Source organism: Lethenteron reissneri, chromosome 22, assembly GCF_015708825.2.
Source record: "Lethenteron reissneri isolate LAM-NWPU_2019-01 chromosome 22, ASM1570882v1, whole genome shotgun sequence".
Lineage (NCBI taxonomy): Eukaryota > Metazoa > Chordata > Hyperoartia > Petromyzontiformes > Petromyzontidae > Lethenteron > Lethenteron reissneri.
In genome coordinates this window covers 10,936,141-10,955,089 of record NC_083800.1, presented here as the reverse complement: position 1 = coordinate 10,955,089, position 18,949 = coordinate 10,936,141, and the positions used below count along the sequence as shown (strand labels likewise).

Here is an 18,949-nt window from a genome sequence, read left to right as displayed (position 1 = left end):
CATGCTCGACTAGGAAAGGCTCAGAACCGATTCAGTAACTCTGACATGTACAAAGGTGTCTTTATCTCAAGCATAAATCCATTCCAATGAGATATTAACGGAAAAAAAACAAGCAGAGTGAATACCTGAAAAGGCCTCCCTGCACACTTCATTAATTCCAGATGAAACTATTTGGTTATCTTCACGGGGCATCTTTAATTATCTAAGTGACATTTAATCCATGTTGACTTCAATCACAATTTATGGCACATCGATATATATGTATGTTTTTCAAAATGAAATTGTTATAATTCATTATTTTAGTGAAACGCCTAAAATTAGCTACAGGTGTTAGAAATTGATAGAGAGAAAAGACCGAGCCTTTAGCAAGTGCTGCCAGCTGTAAATTAGCATTTGTACAATAATTCTCGCGTGTGCTTTTACAGGCATACGGATTTGCACACGTGTTACACAAAGGCATTCAGGACATCGCACGAACTCCGGTCATCCTTGCAGCGGCTTTTTGGTGGCCATCGAACAAAGACGGTCATTCCATCGCGCATTTTCGGATCTGCGGCCATCTGGAACGCTCTTCCTTCCGATATTAGGAAGCTACTGGAGCTATGCACATTTAAATCATCTAGATTGAAAAGTAATTTCTTTAGAACTGTTTTTCGTGTTTAGTTTGTTGTCCTTCCCCCGCACTTAGAATTAGCGCGGTTGACTACGTATGGTGCAAAATAATTTCTACATACTAACAAAGAAAGTCAAATGTCTCTCTGCTCAAATGAGCAATGAGGTAGCCCTCATCTCTGCTAGTGAACCCAAACAATGGCAATTGGTTATTCTGATGGAAGGGGCCAAGCTACCCACAGAGTGACAACTGTTGTGATCTCAATATGACCACTTCTGTTGAGGTTTTGTTAAAGTTTCCAATTATCCCGAAGTTGAAATTTCTACAGACTACACTAAGCTACCAGTCAATGATCAAATCGATAGATGTCCAGTTAAGAAACTAAATAAATCCAAAGAAACTTATCGTGAAACACACATGTATGTGCCCATGTAGCTATTATTTGTATCGTATTGTGGCTTGTCACTGTGAATTATATGTTAAAAACAGGATGGGACAACCATTAACATGGGCAATTGCGATGTTGTTTTATAATGTCATGAAATCTGCAACAAAGTTTCGGTAATTAAAAAGGTAGACGAAGATTATCATACACAGCTCATCGCACAAACCAATCAGCTCGAGCTGAGATCCGCAGGAAAGGTGGGAGAACACGAACCGCTGTTGACTCTAGCGAAGAAACGCCCCAGCAGCTTGGACACATGACAACAAAAGGGGAGACACTTACCCAACATTATCTTACAGGGCACGGTCGAAGAGAAGGTGGGCACAAGCCAAGATCAGAAGGATGGCAAATGTGATATAGACTGACAAGCCAGACAATGACCGTGAAGGACATGCCAACGTGGAAGAGAGTTGACAACCGAGGCATCGGTGGTGCCCCAGTCTTTCCAAGGAACAATTATTGTTGATCTTGTACCGAGTGGTATGGCCTCAACAGGTGCGTACACATTTTGCCAATCCCTGATTGATGACGACTGTAGTGATGTTGATGACAACAACGATTATCTAGAGATGACATTGGTAAGGGTATGATCCCATAATTATATATAATCACATGATTGGGAGCACATTTTTATCATTGCCCAAGTCCATTTGCAAGTTGTGACTTACAGCTAGGCAGAGCCGACTGCAAGTTTTAAGACGTAGAAATATTCACCGGGAGCCTTGTTGTGTTTATTTCATATTTACACAAGTGAGTGACTAAATGTGGAGTTTGCTCTTGTGGACCTGGTGACGCAATCACAAACCCACAAAGGTACGATGATATAACCAGAATGCTATGCAGCTCTGCCACCCATAGCGATTTAAAAAGGGTTGTATCGATTAACGAAACACACATTCCAGAATGCCATTTTAGTTAACCTTGGGCATTTGCAGTGCACTTCAGCATGTTATTTGCATGCATTCGGCTAAACTTCCGCCACTATTGTCATGGAAGTCATGCCGTTGGTATTCCTAATGTTTAATGGATAGTGGTGCAAGGAAAAAATATAAAAATATATAATGTACCCTAAGAGCTCTATAATTCGAAGTATATTTGCCCACATATAGAACCAAATGGCCATATTTAAACTCTATGGGTCTTTCGGGCAAGTCGCGTAGATAGAAAAATAATTTTAAAAATCGCGACGTTTCGATTGCAACACAAGCCATTGTCTTCAGGTGAAAAAATACAGAAGGGGAACTGCTGAGGCAGGAGGAATATAGCAGCAGAGCTGCTGCAGCAAGAGGTTATATAGGTTTGGGATGGGTGCAACCCAAGGGTAGGTTTGTGGGGCTAGAGATGTAATTTGCATGTAAATGTAAGATCGGAGGGCCTGATTTTCATCACGACTACGGCGCTGAAGAGGCGGCCATTGTATTGCTAGAGATTAGCATGTCAATCGGCTGTATTTAATTCAAAAACACTGTCATAATAACTTTGAAGAACTGCCAAATCATCCATGTGATTGGTAACCCCTAACATGAATGAAAAGTAATCACTATCAACCATTATCTATCCACCGTTGGATGAAGGCCTCCCCATGTCATTGCCATCCATCATGGTCCTGCCAATGCCACGATACACGTGAGCTGATTTCACCGCCCTATTTATTTTTTGCACAGCCAAAAAGATACCTGTAATTTATATTTGTTCTGTGATCAGAGTTACCATTTCTGTCTCTGACTGTCATTCTTAGCGTAGGTTTCTGCATGCTTTTTTCATACAGGAATCTGTCAATTGCCTTATTGCGCGTTGTTTCACATTCACGTTGCCGATGAATTATGGAACATAATTTCCTTAGAAGTTTAACGTTAAGTCTTATATATTTTGTTAAAATTGTGTAAAACAAATTTCGCGCAATTTTTGTTACTCGGAATGCACGCGGTAAAAAAAAACTTAACTAATTAGTTGTGTACCAACAACAATCCTTCGCCAAGTGCTCAGTCTCCGTATGCCAGCAAGCCATGTGGCGTGTTCGTCGCACACGTGTGAGGTAAGAATGTGTATTGTATAGCATTAGGCGATAGTTGGAGGAAAAAAAGGTGCAAAGGGCTTTGAAAGATGAGTGCAAAACACACAGTAAACGATGATAGCGCGTGCCTCTGGCAACAAAAGGCAAAGGAAAAGTATTAATCTAGAGCAGGGGTCGGCAACCAAAATAACAAGAAGAGCCATTTCTTTCCAATTCGGTAGAAAATTCAGTATTTCAAGAGCCGCAATGCATCTGAGTACATACGTACTCATCGTCAAGAAGCAGCCCGTAAAGAGCCGCATGCGGCTCCGGAGCCGTAGGTTGCCGACCCCTGATCTAGAGGTTAAATCAGAAGTTTTTAGAACGTTTAGGTGAAAAGGCAGTCGAAATTTCCAGAATGCTTGGTCTACCCCAGACCTCACGAGATAACTATTCAAGCTAATGAGGGAAAACTTCTAGAATGTGCTGTCCTGGAAGCGAATGCTCGCAAGAACGTTTGTTTCCAGAGAAGACTTCCCCAGGTTTGCTCATTTACCACTTGGAGACAGTGAGGGCTACGAAAGGCTCTTCAAAAGAACATCTCCTTGTTATTTGGCGATCGAACAAAAAAGCCTTGGTGACAATGGCAGTTTTTCAAGAATAATTTAATTTGCATTTCTACCCAGATGTGAAGAAAATGAAAAAAACGTGTTCAGGTATTTTTTTACTGCCACCCAACACAACTGCATTGCTGCAGCCTATGGATCAAAGAGTTATCGCCAACTTGTAAGCTTATATAAAAAAGTAAGGCAAAACATTAAACTTAAAAGGTAATTGCGTTCCCTTATAATCCACACCACACCTCCTCCAAGCTCATCGGGGAAAAGTCAGAAAAGGACTTTTGACGTGGCGATAATTTCACGTCAGCCGCTGGCATCATTGAGGAGTCGTGGCAGGAAGTAAACTCGTCAAACACGAATGGTGTGGGTCGTAAGATCTGGCCCGAATGTGTCACCGACTCCGAGGCCATTCGAGGAGACGGTGGCCAGAAATTCAACATGACGTCGTAGGATTGGCCTAAGAAGGGCTCGACAATGTGGAGGAGTCGGACAATGTGGTGGAGTTGCTGAAGCCCCACGGTGAGGACCTGTCAATTGAGCTGATGGAGATGGAACAACGAGCAGAGGAAGAGGAAGATTAAACGAAAACACCATCACAAATCTTTGTGAAAACCAGTTGTGCAATAGTAGTAGGTTTTTACCCTTTAAACTGGTACAAAACTGACACCTTTATACAAGGCATCATGTTTGCAATAACCGCAACACAAGCAGTCAAAATGCAAACAAAAAGAAACAACTCTGATAATGGTAATGATATGCACTGTCCTTGAAGTTGATTGGTCCACACCCGAGACAGCTTTCCTTAAGAGCCTAGTCTCCATTGGTGTTGGACCAGATGACGCCAAAAGGCGTCTCACAGTTGAGCAATGCCACATCGATACATAGTTAAATACGTAGTGACATTACATTTGCCAATCCTCCCTCATTTCTGTATAGACAGAGGTTTACATAGACCCAAGCATTTTGCAAACGCATGTGCAGATGAAGCTGATGTCTCGTCATCTCCTCACCGATGTAAGCAACGAGAGCCCATGTTACAAGGTGGTCACCCCAACAAATTTCACTGGCCACAAGGCATGGTATCGTGTACAGGATTTATAAATTGGCATTAACAACAAACGCACGGAAATGTGGTTCACGGCCACCCACCGCTCAACACAGACCACAGGCTATAGTTAAACCCCGATCGAAGCACACCTGGTAGGTTTTTCCAGCAAGTACAGCACAAACATTCCTACCGAGATAGGAAACCAACTCAAGCTTTAAACACACGCACACTTGCTTATTCCTTAACCGCCTTCACGTTCACCGGAATTAATGGAATATTGTAGCTCTGCACAATCATCATTTCCTACTTTACGATGTTAATGGTTCGTATTCTTGCGGCGAGAGTTGCAGCAATGAAAAAGCATTTTGTGAACAAAACCTAAAGGTTTCTGCTAGACTTGGGTGTCATTTTGAAAGACGACCGTTCTTTCCCTAACGAAAACTACTTCGAGACACTTACGAAGCAAAGTATCCGTGCGTGTGCGAGTGGTTTGTTACATTAGGTTTTACAGTAATATTAGTGTAATTTCACAACACTATATTTTCATCAATGCAGAGGAGGTTTGCGTTCACACAATGCTACTGAAATATTAGCTCTTGTATTAAGCAAAAAAGCAACTGCATCTAATTTACCCCATTAAAAGATGGTAATCACTTCTGCTGAAACGTTGTGTTTTGCATCAATATCATTTTAAAATCAGCATATTAATTTGAATGCACTACCTGCTGTGTTATATCATTTGAACACATGTAAGCCTCATATAGGCTTACAATTGAGAACATAATCAACTCATTGCCTGGTTTGAAAAAGTCACCGGGGGCGGATTTTTATGATCAAGTCAATTTATATACATTTCCAGAAACCCTGGTTCGTCATTGTGAAAGCAGACTATCACCCAACTGTAGAAGGGCCGTTGCCCCAAACGTCGATTATATGTACAGGGAAACCTTGGATTGCGAGCACAATTCGTTCCGGAAACGTGCTCATAATCCAAAGCACTCGTATATCAAAGCGAATTTCCCCATAAAAAATAATGGAAACTCAGATGATTTGTTCCACAACCCAAAAATATGCATATAAAAATGATTAATACAAAATACTGTACACCTTTTATATTTGTTTTTAAATTTAATAGAAAGTAATCAAATGTGTTAATAAAATTTAACCGTGGCTGGTTTGAGGGAGACGAGAGAGAGGAGAGGAGGAGGAGGGTTATTGTGTAGGACGACTTTCACTTGCAGTACAGTTACTAAAGAACAGTCACTACACTTGGACACAACATTAAAAAATGCGTTACGCACACACACGTACTGTAGTAATCAGTATACGCTCGCACGGATGTTGACTATACGAGTGAGGCAGAGGCACGCCGACTGAGACCGAGCATGGGAGATGATTACCCACAATCCCACAGCGAGAGAAGAACCATTGGCTCAGTTGTGATCACGTGACGCTCGGCAGCCAAAGCGTATACTGTACGTACTGCTCGTATTGCAAGACATCGCTCGTTTATCAAATTATTATTTAAAAAATTTGCTCATCTTGCAAAACAGTCGCAGACCAAGCTACTCGCAATCTAAGTTTTTTTGTTAACTGTGCAGTGAAATAGGTACAATCGAAAACACGTGACTTGCTTTGATACATTTCCACTGGATGCAGCACTTTAGCAAGCGAGATACTATAGCCCTGGACAATACTCTGTAGAACAAAGTTTTACTGTGCAATGCAACTACGCACTTTGCGTCTTGATACAGCCAAAATCAAATTAGTTGCCACATGATCTGACTCGGTGAGTCTTAAAAACAACATGCACACGGCGTGGTGCGGTGGGGGGTGTGGCGATGCCGTACGATGAAAGGACTTGCGTACGGGCCCCATTTATTATACTGAGACCACGGGGGGCCATTCATAACCAAGTACTTTTCTATACACACACCACCTCTGCACGTTTGTACGGATGGAAGGCAGTGGCCAGGCGGTTAACACACAAATATTGGAGACATGAGATGGAATTACACTGGTCAACAAAAAAAACATTTTTTCTGGCCTGGACTTTTGCAGCTGTTTTAGACTAATTTCAGGGTGCTTATTCCAAATATGATCTCAGATTTGCCCTATCACATCTCATTTTTATGCTATCGGCATACCCCATTTTCATTGATTTTACCAGAAATTAACTCTGTCACTTATGATTGCAAGTTGTTGCGAATCAGTGACTGCTTTAGTGTTAAAATATGGTGCTGTATTTTTAGGATAGTGTGTTTATAATATCATTTTATGTAGATATCCACATTTATTAAATATTTTTCTTCTGCAGTTTTTATTGAAAATGCAATATTTGATATCTCAAAAACCTGATGTGATAGACAAAAACTGATGCCAGATTTGGAATCAGCACCCCAAAATTACCTTAAAACCGTTGGAATACCTTATGCCAGAAAAAGTGTGTTGACCAGTGTTATTGGCCTTAAACGTACCGATATATTACACACAACTACATGAAACCTCCCTGCTGCACTCCTGTAGCAGCAGTCACTGTAATTGATCACTATCGCCGAAGTTGAACATGGAACAGCAGCAGGTGGCACGACCAGTGCTGATGTTGTCCACAGGTACTTATTTTAGGCCGAGTCAACCAAAAGAAAGTCAAAGGCAATTACGGAATGCTTTTTTTGCCAGTGGTGTGCATAACTTGGAATCAACCCACATCACCGGTGGTCTCAACAAAGCGAGGGAACCACGATGCAAACACTCGCCACATGTTCGTGATGTACGTGCAGCGAGACCTCTATTTATGCTCTATGGGAATGTTCCATTTATACATGTACAGCCCTTTTTGTCAATCTACTACTGGATGAGAGCCTCCCGAATCCATACAGGTTAAGGAGGTCATTTGGCCATACTTCACCATGTGGACCCCGATGCCAGGACGCGATAGCCTACTCTTGTGAATGACTTCGGGGTTCTTTAATGTCCACTATGAATCAGACGTCGCACGTGGTGGTGGTGGTGGTATTATTACCGTTATTACGCCTGTGGTATAATAACCAGGACGGCCGCTGGATTTGAAAAACTTCGAACTTCTGCAACAAGCGGAGAACGCGCCCGCCGCGAGGCCACACAACGCACGCGGAGAGAGCGGGTGTGTTGTGTGCGTGCGTGTGTACGCTGGGGTAGCTGGCACTACTGACCTTCTCCTGGTTGTAGTTGTCCACTCGGCGGAAGGCCAGGTCCAGAGCGTCAACGGCCCGCGCCAACTCGTCATCCTGGAGGCTCGACTGGCTTGACTGCAAGTCGGCCGTGATCTTGAGCGCGGACTTTGACACGGCTGTCACGGCACGGAGGTAGAAGAGAGAAGCGGGATGTTAGGGGGTGGCAAGAGAGGACAAATGTCCAAACACTCATTGTACATATATATGCTTAACTTGCTGAACTTGCTGATCTTTTTTCACACCATACGCAAATGGACCGTGCTAACCGAGCAGAGCCAGCGTGGTGGTTTTCCAACGGCTGTTCGCCAAGCCGAACCGGAACCAAACTGCGATATACGACGGCAGGCTGTTATCTTGAATGCATAATCCGCTATGTGCTCATATTACTTAGATTTTTAACAAGGCCAACACTGAATAACAGAACCACAATACAAAGCATCGCCGCGTCCGGTATAGATGAATGTATTTAAAGAGGAACCCATTTGAGATTGAAGGCAGTAAAGAGAAGCAGTAGAGAGAAAATAGTAAAGGGAAAAAAAAGGGGAGATGAACCTTGTGGTACACGCTCCATGCTCAATTCGATCCGGCACAGCGGTGCTACGTTTAGAACACCTGACTTTCTATTGTGCTGGTCAAAGGTCAACCGAGCTCATTATTTTTTGGGGTGAATACAATGAGCACTACGTCTGGAGAACTATTGCTCGTCTCAGAGAGAGAGAGAGAGAGAAAGAGGCTGGTCCCACAACGGGAACGTGACATTTCCACCAGTGGCTTCGTGCCAACGACAGAAGAGGGCCACCCCACTGTTGGTTTCAGCAGGGGGACTTATTGACATCTTGAAATGAATTTACTTGCAGAGTGTGTGGAAGTAGACATTGTGTAAATGCTTGAAGACGATGACGAGTATTACTAGGTGCGTCTTCTTAGTCAAGATGCATGAAATCTTTACAGCATACCTCTCTGATTGGGCAGCATCGAAATTGTTTCTCACGGATTTCAGAAATTACTACCATAATGAGCCAAGAATGTATGTTTGTGTGTAACGCGCGTGACGTCACTCCACATGCTGCACTCCCCCCCCCCCCCGTCATTAATATTCATGAGCGGGTGGATTTTTACACTCACGCAGAAGAAGGTCGAGCGGAAATAATTTTTTTCTCGCAAATTCGCTTTTAATTTGACGTTTCTTTATTGAAAGTGAATCTAATAAATAATTATACGCAGCAACAAAGTGGATTTAGTGTCTTTATTTATTCCTTCAGCACTTGAGACAAAAGGTAAGTCTAATTTATGCTTTTACATTACGGTAAAATCGACATTTCTCGGTGATTTTCCAGATATTGTATCGAATTCCAATTTATTTCAACTCCAGCGACCGAAAGCAGAAGAAAATAAAGTATCAGAGCAGTGAGTTTGAACAAATTGAAGGTCAGTTTATATACAGTGCTACAGTGACATGAAGTGAGGCGTTTTATGATGTAGTTTTGTGCAAGAATCACTGCCATTAATACAGTGCTACAGTGAAATGCAGTTAAGTGTTTGATGACTTCGTTTTGTGCCAAATTCACTGCCATTAATACAGTGCTACAGTGAACTGCAGTGAAGTGTTTGATGACATACATTCGTGCAAGATTCACTGCCATTAAATTGATACAAGATACAATTATACCCTGCTCAATTTTTTCGTAAATATTACAGCTTCCGTCCTAGGACAGGCAAACAAGCTAGTGCATATTATAAACAGTTTTCCCATGAAATCCAAACTTTTGTCACGTTATAAAAACCGCTGCTTTAATAAGCAAATTGAATCAACATTTTACATTCAATAAAAAAAAAAGATTTATCACGAACAAATATATATTTTTTGCCACAACACTAACAGCAAAAATGTTCCAACCCCATTAAGGGCTAAAATGAAATTGGTATCTTACAATGGCTTTATAATAGAACTAGCTGTACTACCCGGCTTCGCCCGGGACTTGTATCCACCACGGCCGGCCGCCTTTGTCTCCCCAGTGGCGATGTTAATACGCCACACCAGTTACTCGTTTTGCGGCTGAGTCCCTCCCTCACCACTCTCCCTCCCTCACCACTCTCCCTCCCTCACCACTCTCCCTCCCTCACCACTCTCCCTCCCTCAGCACTCTCCCTTCCTCAGCACTCTCCCTCCCTCACCACTCTCCCTCCCTCACCACTCTCCCTCCCTCACCACTCTCCCTCCCTCAGCACTCTCCCTCACCACCACTCTCCCTCCCTCACCACTCTCCCTCCCTCACCACTGTCCCTTCCTCAGCACTCTCCCTCCCTCACCACTCTCCCTCCCTCACCACTCTCCCTCCCTCACCACTCTCCCTCCCTCAGCACTCTCCCTCACCACCACTCTCCCTCCCTCACCACTCTCCCTCCCTCACCACTGTCCCTCCCTCACCACTCTCCCTCCCTCACCACTCTCCCTCCCTCACCACTCTCCCTCCCTCACCACTGACGCACGGCCGCCTTTGTCTTCCCAGTGGCGATGTTAATACGCCACACCAGTTACTCGTTTGAGGCTGAGTCGACCTAGGGGAGGTTCAAATAATCGTCACCGGTGGTGGCCGTGAGCGGGAATGGAACTCGGTTCGCCGGGTTGGTAGCGCAGCGTAGCGTTAACCACTACACCCACCGCTCCTCACACACCACACACGCACAGACACACACACAGACACACACACAGACACACGCAGACACACACAGACAGACACACACACACAGACACACAGAGAGCACGCTAACCACTACACTACCGCTCCCCACACACCTACACACGCACACACACAGACACACACACAGACACACAAAGATCCCCCGTATAGCCTTAACAGACTGTAGGGGCAAGTGCTGTTAGCGAGCACCTATTACAGACACACACACACATACACACACACACATACACACACATACACACAAACACATACACACACATACACACACATACATACACAGAGACATACACATACACACAAACACACACATACATACACACAAACACATACACAATACACACACACATACATGCAGACACACAGACAGACACATAACACACATACATACACACACATACATACACAGAAACACATACACACATACATACAAACACACATACATACACACAAACACATACACACACGTACATACACACATACATACAGACACGCAGACATACACATAAACACATAAAAAAAACCGACATACATACACACACACATACAAACACACAAACACATACACACACATACATACACACATACATAGAGACACACAGACATACACATAAACACATACATACACACATACACATGACCCGGCTTCGCCCGGGACTTGGATCCACCACGCCCGGCCACCTTTGTCTCCCCAGTGCCGATGTGAAAACGCCACACCAGTTACTCGTTTTGAGGCTGAGTCCCTCCCTCGCCACTCTCCCTCCCTCGCCACTCTCCCTCCCTCACGACTCTGTAGAGGACGTGAAACTTTTATGAATTTACCTTAGATTCGCGTGGTGGGTGTCGAGGCCTAGCACCGTGCAGAGCCTCCCGCCTCGCCTGATTTTCCCACCCGGCTGACGCTGGGTACGGGTGCCGGTCCCCCCCCCCCCCCCCCCCCTAGCGCTCGAACAATACTGAGTAATGGCTATTATTTAATTAATTACGGAGCCTATGAAAGTGGCGAAGGCGTGGCTAGCCATTGGCAGGGGCAACCGCCGTCCAATGAAACTGCAGCCCTTGGCGAAGGCGTCGCTAGCCGTTGTCAGGTCCAATGAAAGCGGCGAAGGCGTCGCTAGCCGTTGGCAGGGGCAACCGGCGTCCAATGAAAGTGCGTATGGTCCGGAGACACACAGACACACAGACAGACAGATAGACAGACAGATTCACGATTTTATATATATAGATATATTAACACTTACACTCAAGTATGCTATTATTGCATCTAAGCTGCATTTTGAGCAGGGTTTTTGTTTGCCGTAATCCCCAATTTAAGTCAACAGAAAATGCCTGTTCGTCTGTGTACCAATTAGGGTGATTCGGGTCACACAGGGAAATCCCCAACACTCCGTTTATACACATTTCACCGTCTCACCTCCGTCTGCCTCCGCGCATTTTTTCACGTCTTTGTAGAGCTTCTTAATTTGCTCATCCAGCCTGTTGGTAGGGAGGAGCACGCATGAGCATCGCAAGCCAATCCCTACCCTCTCGCAAGATCAAAAGGTCATCAGAGCCAATGCCATGGATGCCACACCACTGCACCAACACTCCCACGCTTCTGCTAGATTCCTGTGACTGTAGGGACCAGTTGATGCTCGACCTCCAAGGTCTGCTCTTGCAGCATCCGAGCATCTGGACGTACGTTTTTTTCCCTTGGTTCCCGACCTCTGGGTGCCCACTGCAGTGTCTACCTCTATGTAATGTGCTTCCCCCCCTCCACCCTACAGACATGTTCCTACCCCATCATAAATTCATCTTCGTGATTATCTGGATGTTAAGAGCCATTGACAACTGCCAAACTTGTTTTTAATTGTTCTATATAGAGAGGAGGAGGTGGCTGGGGAGCTAAGAGAGATGATGCCCATGTCAGAACACCGAGTTGGCAACCATCATAACCTGTGCCCCCTAAGCAGGTATTAGCTGTGATTATACCAGCTTCTTAAGTGTAGCGAGTTAACTGTATATTATTGTTGAACAAACACAAGACCCATCACGATGTTTTCAAATTAATTCAGCTAAGTCAAATGATTGCAGCTTACAATGTAAAAATACACACGATTGCTGTGCGGCCAAATCACTCATCAATATAAATAAAGGTGAGTCGTCTAATGTTTACAGTCCTACGAAAGTGACTCATGGTGCCTTCTTGGGTCTCATCCTCTGCGGTCATTCCCTGGCACTGGAACGCCACGCGTTGCTCCGCTCCACACGACTCATGGGACAACTGTGACAATATTTGACGTTAATCCAAAAAAAGAGATGTGTAGTGACTTGTAGCGTCACTACCATGTGGACACACACACATGACGTAATCCCATCTGGGGGCGGGAATGACGTCACGGCCGGTTCAGGGGATCTGGAGGTCGTGGGTGAGTGCCCCGGGGGTTGTGTCAGGCCGTGGCACTCTGAGTGAACCCGGCTGGAAACGTGACCGGATCAAGGTGGGGGCGAGGGGCCCCGGGGGCACCTTGGGGGGCCACGTGGACAGGAGGGGAGCCTTCTCCAGAGTTCTCGAAGGTGGGCGTGGCCGGGGTGTGGCCCGGACACGCGAGGCGCATGTAAGCGGCCTCCGCCCCGGGTTCGGGGCTGCTTGTGTCCGGGATGAAGATGCCTCATGAAGACGCCTCGTGAAGAAGAGTCAAGCCCTCAAGTCAGCGTGGCCATCCAGTAGCCCTCCTGGCTGGGCCACGCTAGTTTTGTCCGAGAGTCGGTGATGGTGTGTGTTAGCGAGAATAGGTCGGTGGTCACCACCCTAAGTTAAGTGTTGCCGTTGTGTTAATAATAAATAGTGCTGCCTCCCAAGAAGTTGTGTGCGCCTAATTCGAGCCCACTACAGATGTATGAAAAAACCATCGCAACACAAACAAGGAAATTATCACTTCAGGGGAACCTCACTGAAAAAAAGACAGTGTTCGCCAACACGTGGTGGGAAACAAAGGAAATATGTTCTATTTGTTGTCCCTGATTTGAGTATTACATCCTCTGGCTACCAGTCAATGTGTGCTACCTGAGCCTCCACACATCTCTGGCTAACAGGCAAGCACACTAACACTACTGTTCAGCAGCAACCCAAGTGACATTCCAGTGTTTTGCATTGGTGACTAATATGCACGGTTGACTGGGCTAAAACCATTCACCCTTTTGAAAATACGTTGCGCCATTGGAACCTTGCTTCATAATTCCTTGCGCTTGTGCGCTTTATTTTATCTGAAACTATTTACCCAAGGTAGCTGCTCGCTTGCACTTTTCGGAGCTCGTCTTCAAAAGGGGACCCCTGCTCAAGCGTGCCATACATCACCCTCGCAGATGGTGCTATTAATCACGCGGCAATACCCGCTATTGAGAACAATTAATATTATAAATGGCCCAAAAACCGTGTCGTGACTAAAACCGGCGAAAGAATGTGGCTCGCTGCAACGTTAGTCTACTCACTGTTGAAGTTTTCCATATTCTCGTTCAAAGTCTCGTTCCACCTAATGATAAAAAGACAAAAAAAAATCAGAGATGTAAGTGTTTGTCGCGATCACAATTAGAGAACTGGAAAAAAAATCGTTGGCACCGGTTTACTGCCTGGCAGCCTTCCAGCTTGTCTGTCATTCCACGGCGATGATCGTGAGATCCAAGCTGCATCAACGGCACCGTATAAAATGAATCGCTAGATTATAATTTGCTTAAAAGTGCCCGAAGAAATACCCAGAGATCCAAGCTTCCAGGATAATATCCTCAAATGTTCCCATGGTATTTCAGCATCGGCATTTCAATATCTGACCAAGTGGGAAAGTTAGCCAAGGACTCTTTAATGTTCACTAGAGAAAGGATCTTTACCCCCATCAAGTCAACAAAGTAGCCAACTAGGAAAGAGATAATGAGATGCACTTTCACAGTTACAATGAGAATAATTTTGGGATTTGGATTATTTAATGAGCACACGTGAATTATGGAACGGGGTTATTTACACCCACTTTACAGCAAAGAGGTGTGCACCTTTAATTACCTAGAGAGATAGTAACGACCGCTTAGAAAATTAAATCGCCGGCCCGTTACTAACTTGCTCATTGGCATATAGTTATTAACCATTAGGCGTAATTATCAACCACCATACATCCGTACACCTGAAGTCGCCAAATTGACGAATTGTAACAACACTGTCACGCAAACACGGGAATCACATCTCGCTACTGGGTTAATCACTCATGAGGCCTAAGGGCTTTTAATGTATAAAGCAAGCCACAAAAATGTGGGTTTGGGTTACTTTTCAGCAGCTGCATGGAGGTGTTCAGGTCAATAATACGACCCAAACAAAACAAAAATCCCCCCATTGTAATTGTTTGCTACAGGTGTTTAAAATTGCCTTACTCTTTCTGGGATGTGGTTTATGCTGTGGTTTGCATTATGGTCGGTGGTGCTGTATGCTCCTTCATAGCAATGGCCAGCGTGTGGAAAAGCTGCACGTGTCAGTACGTGCCACTGCAATAGGTGATTCAACACCACAGCCCTAGTACCTCAAGCACGCTACTCCTAATTCACGCTACAGGACGGTTAAGCGGTCACTTTGCTTGTGTTGAAGGCGTGCCGTAACTGTTGCCCAACTATCTCCACCAAAGGTTCAGCTCCCATTCAGATATTTGCCCATTCCAGTATGCCTAGCCTAAAAACAACACACCTTGTGGGTGATACTGTGGGTTCGAGCAACCGGCTAAACATTGGAAGGTTGAGAGCTCTCGTTTCAGTATGGGAGATGGTCAACTTATCCCATTATCCCTTCCAGGTCTATAAAATAAGTACAAACTTGCACAAAGTCAAAAGTGGTTGCCATATGGAGGAATGTTTCACCACTGAGGCCATAGGTATCATTGAGTAGTGCCTGACACTCAGCAACAACAGAACAATTCATAGATTAAAAAAATATTCATTCTTAAACGACATGCATTCAGTTGCAAATATAAGAACGGATGTTTTTGTATGCATATATTTTGTACGTAACGGGTCCACATAACCCCTACAGCCACTACAGTCATAACCATTTATGGCGGTGTTAATATTGACAATTGATACAAACGTTCTGAATGGTGTAGTTTTTAAATACAGGTTAATGTACTGAGATGTGTATTTTTATCTGCAAATTTATTTCTTATTGTCACATCTAATTTTAATTCTTTCCGTATTGTGCCACCACGCCATATTCCCCCTTGACTTTACACCACAAGAGCAGCTCGTATTGGTACCACAATCACCATATCCTTCTGCCATTATCAGATGCTGTTATATTAAGGTGACAATAAATTATAGAATACAGTACACCAATTCACAAATGATGGAAAAATTTTACTAAAATCAGTCTAATGTATGCAATGCCACCAGCACCAGATCTGTGCTCTAGCATACATTGAAATTACATTCCTTATCAATGTTATTGTGTTCCACGCGCCAACAAGTGAAACAGAGAAATTCCATGAAGTTCTCAATTGTGTTTCTATTTTTAAAAAATCAACATCCATCGGACCACAGAAGAATTCCATTAAATCTATAACGGTCCAGCTATTCAAAACCAAAATTCCATATTGGTGTTGAAGAATTCCTTGATATCTCAATAACCACATTCCAATTTGTGGGCAACATACACATGATATTTTCCATGATTTTTCAAAAACCTTTATTCCAAAGAGCCAAAAATAAATGGAAGAATATTTAAAATGATATTTATAATTCGACGATGAGAATGCTACTATTAGCGATGATTGTCCTGTTGATAATGCAGAAATCTATATTGTATACACAACGTAATATTTATAATCACTTTATAACCACCAGAGCTCTTCGACACGTGTTGACAAACCCTGCTAATGCAAGCAAAAGGTAATTTATCAATGCATACTAACATTATCCGTATTTTACCAAGTTAACTTTGTGTCGGAATTTTATATAGATTGTACTCTGAATAATTCTGGGGTGATATCAATCGTCTACATAATTGTTTTACATTGCCTTTATTATGTAACATATTTATTGAGCAATAAGGCATTTTAAGATTTTTGTTCTAAATAAAATATGCTTTAACCGATTAATTTCAAGCTTGCATCAAAGCATCGCCTTGATTTGCATGATATAATTGAGCCGATATTACAAAACTTAAGCGCTCTTTCGAAAATATAAGTCCTAACAAACGTAACTTTCAAAGATACTCATACTGATAACATGAATGTCACCTTTGGACTTATTTTGAAACATGTACCGGGCTAGTGTTGTGGTCTGGTTGCTCGACTCACAAAATAAACTGAGAATTTGAATTCCTGACAGACATCAACGTGGCCCACCATAACGTCGATGGTTGATCAAAAAAAAGTACAGATTTTTTTTTGTAATGTCAAGAATGTTTGGAATTAAAATACTGGTGCCCACCATAAGCAAGCGGAGTTTCCACCAGTGGCTCAGGGCTGCCAGCGGAGATAATCACTGCTCACTCAGGGCTGTGTTATTTTGTTTGCTTCCACTCACTATATACTAGATCTTCTGGAGATGCTGTCGAAACAATGGTGAACATTTCTTAAATCTCCCACCTCTGTCCACTCAGCCATATAAACGGGTACACCGCAGTTAGCCAATCGGCAGGTAGTGTACGCTGGGGTAAAGTGTGGGTATTCCCACCTCTTTTGAAAAATTTCCACCAGCGTGGAAGAAGAGGCCAAAATAACCTCCAGAAGGGCTCTGCAGAGCTCCCTCTAGTGGAGGCCCTTCCTCCAGCAGTGGTGTGAGCAAGCAATTGCCATGCTACAAACACCTGTACATTTTTATTATAATCTAACATGAGATGCAAGTTAACAAATTTAATAGCTCAGTGGTTTTGCCTCCTATTTATTTAAATTGTAAAGTAAACAGACACGGATGTAAACACTCATACAGTGCGCCCGTCAAAAGCGTAGAGTCAGCGTGCCTATAACAAGCAAGGTTCCCATTGAAAATGCAAATGCTTCGTGGTACGATCTTTGTGGATTGTTAAATTTAGCCGCCAATCGTTGCTATTTTCATCCGAACGCTAACATATGGTGGCAGCGCCACCGAGATTATCGGTGCAGGAAACGTGGGATTTTTTTGTGTTGTTTTCTTTCCTTTCTGCGGCCACTGCACTTTTCAGGTAAAGGTCTGCGCTTACCAATGGCACAGCCGCCCACACGCCCCCCACTCGTTTCCCCTTCTCGTTTTCTTTTTCCAGTCGTGCGCCTGTTGACCATACCCACACAACGAGGTCCCAAAACTGAATGGCCCAACTCATAGCGTGGCCTGGCCACTGAAACAGAACTGGCAGAGCTTTTCCACTCTCTCTCTTCTCCCATGACACAGCAGGCATTCCTATTTTTAAAATCCGAGTTGACAAACTTTCCACGGTATTTTATAAAAAGGCAATAACACACGACGTGTGCTCTCAAGAGCACGTGCTGACGATGATCAGAAGGCGGTTCTTATGAACCAACGATGCCAAGGCACACGGCATGAAAGTGTAAGGGAAATGGATTTAATGCTGCCAAGAATAATGTCACAACCAATGTATTATAATCTGGTTACGTGGGTGCAGAGCAACCATGTGCACTTTAAGCTAAAGATATTCCCTAAGATTACAGGCCCATTTCACTAACACAGACAAAGATCCCCCGTATAGCCTTAACAGACTGTTGGGGCTAGTGCTGTTAGCGAGTAGCAGCGCCTGTGAAGGCCGGCACGACACACACAGGGGGTGGGTGGCCAGCACCACGCCCAGCCGCCAATGTCTCCCAAGTAGCGACGTTTACACACCGCACCAGGCACTCATTTGAGGGTGAGTCGACCTAGGGGAAGCCCATAAGCGGTTCAGATAATCGTCGCTGGTGGTGACAGTGAGCGGGAATCGAACTCGGGTCACCGGGTTTATAGCGCAGCACGTTAATTGCGACACTACCGCTCACCCCTTTCCATTAACAGAAGGCGCTGGTTGCGTTATTTATAAATGTGTCGTAACCCTCCACCACCCGACACGGACAATCAGAAAAAAGTATCTCGTTGACAAAAGACAAATCGTTCACTACTTTAGCCCACCGGTGTGTTGAAGAGTGAAACCACAACATTTACAATTTTTGAATACGACCTTTCGCTGGTAATTGCATCCAGCATCATCAGGCAATTCGCCAGAAAAGTGAGGCTCTGCTCTTGCTCCCGGTCTTAAATAGAGCAGCAGCAGAGTGACGTCATCATTTAACTCATCAGGTGCAACGATTTGAGGCCTCAAATCTAACCCAAAAACGTTTATCA

The 18,949-nt window shown here is 44.0% G+C and overlaps 1 protein-coding gene across 1 annotated transcript in view; it reads right to left on the bottom strand.

Moving 5' to 3' along the window:
* The window catches only part of BIN3 (bridging integrator 3), a 155,642-nt gene that overhangs the window by 107,729 nt on the left and 28,964 nt on the right, over positions 1-18,949 (bottom strand). Inside the window, exons 3-5 of the mRNA XM_061556558.1 lie at positions 14,102-14,142; positions 12,045-12,106; positions 7,911-8,047 (exon numbers count right to left, since the gene is read on the bottom strand). Of these exons, the coding sequence (XP_061412542.1) occupies positions 7,911-8,047; positions 12,045-12,106; positions 14,102-14,142 (240 nt within the window). The remainder of the gene's footprint in view (positions 1-7,910; positions 8,048-12,044; positions 12,107-14,101; positions 14,143-18,949) is intronic.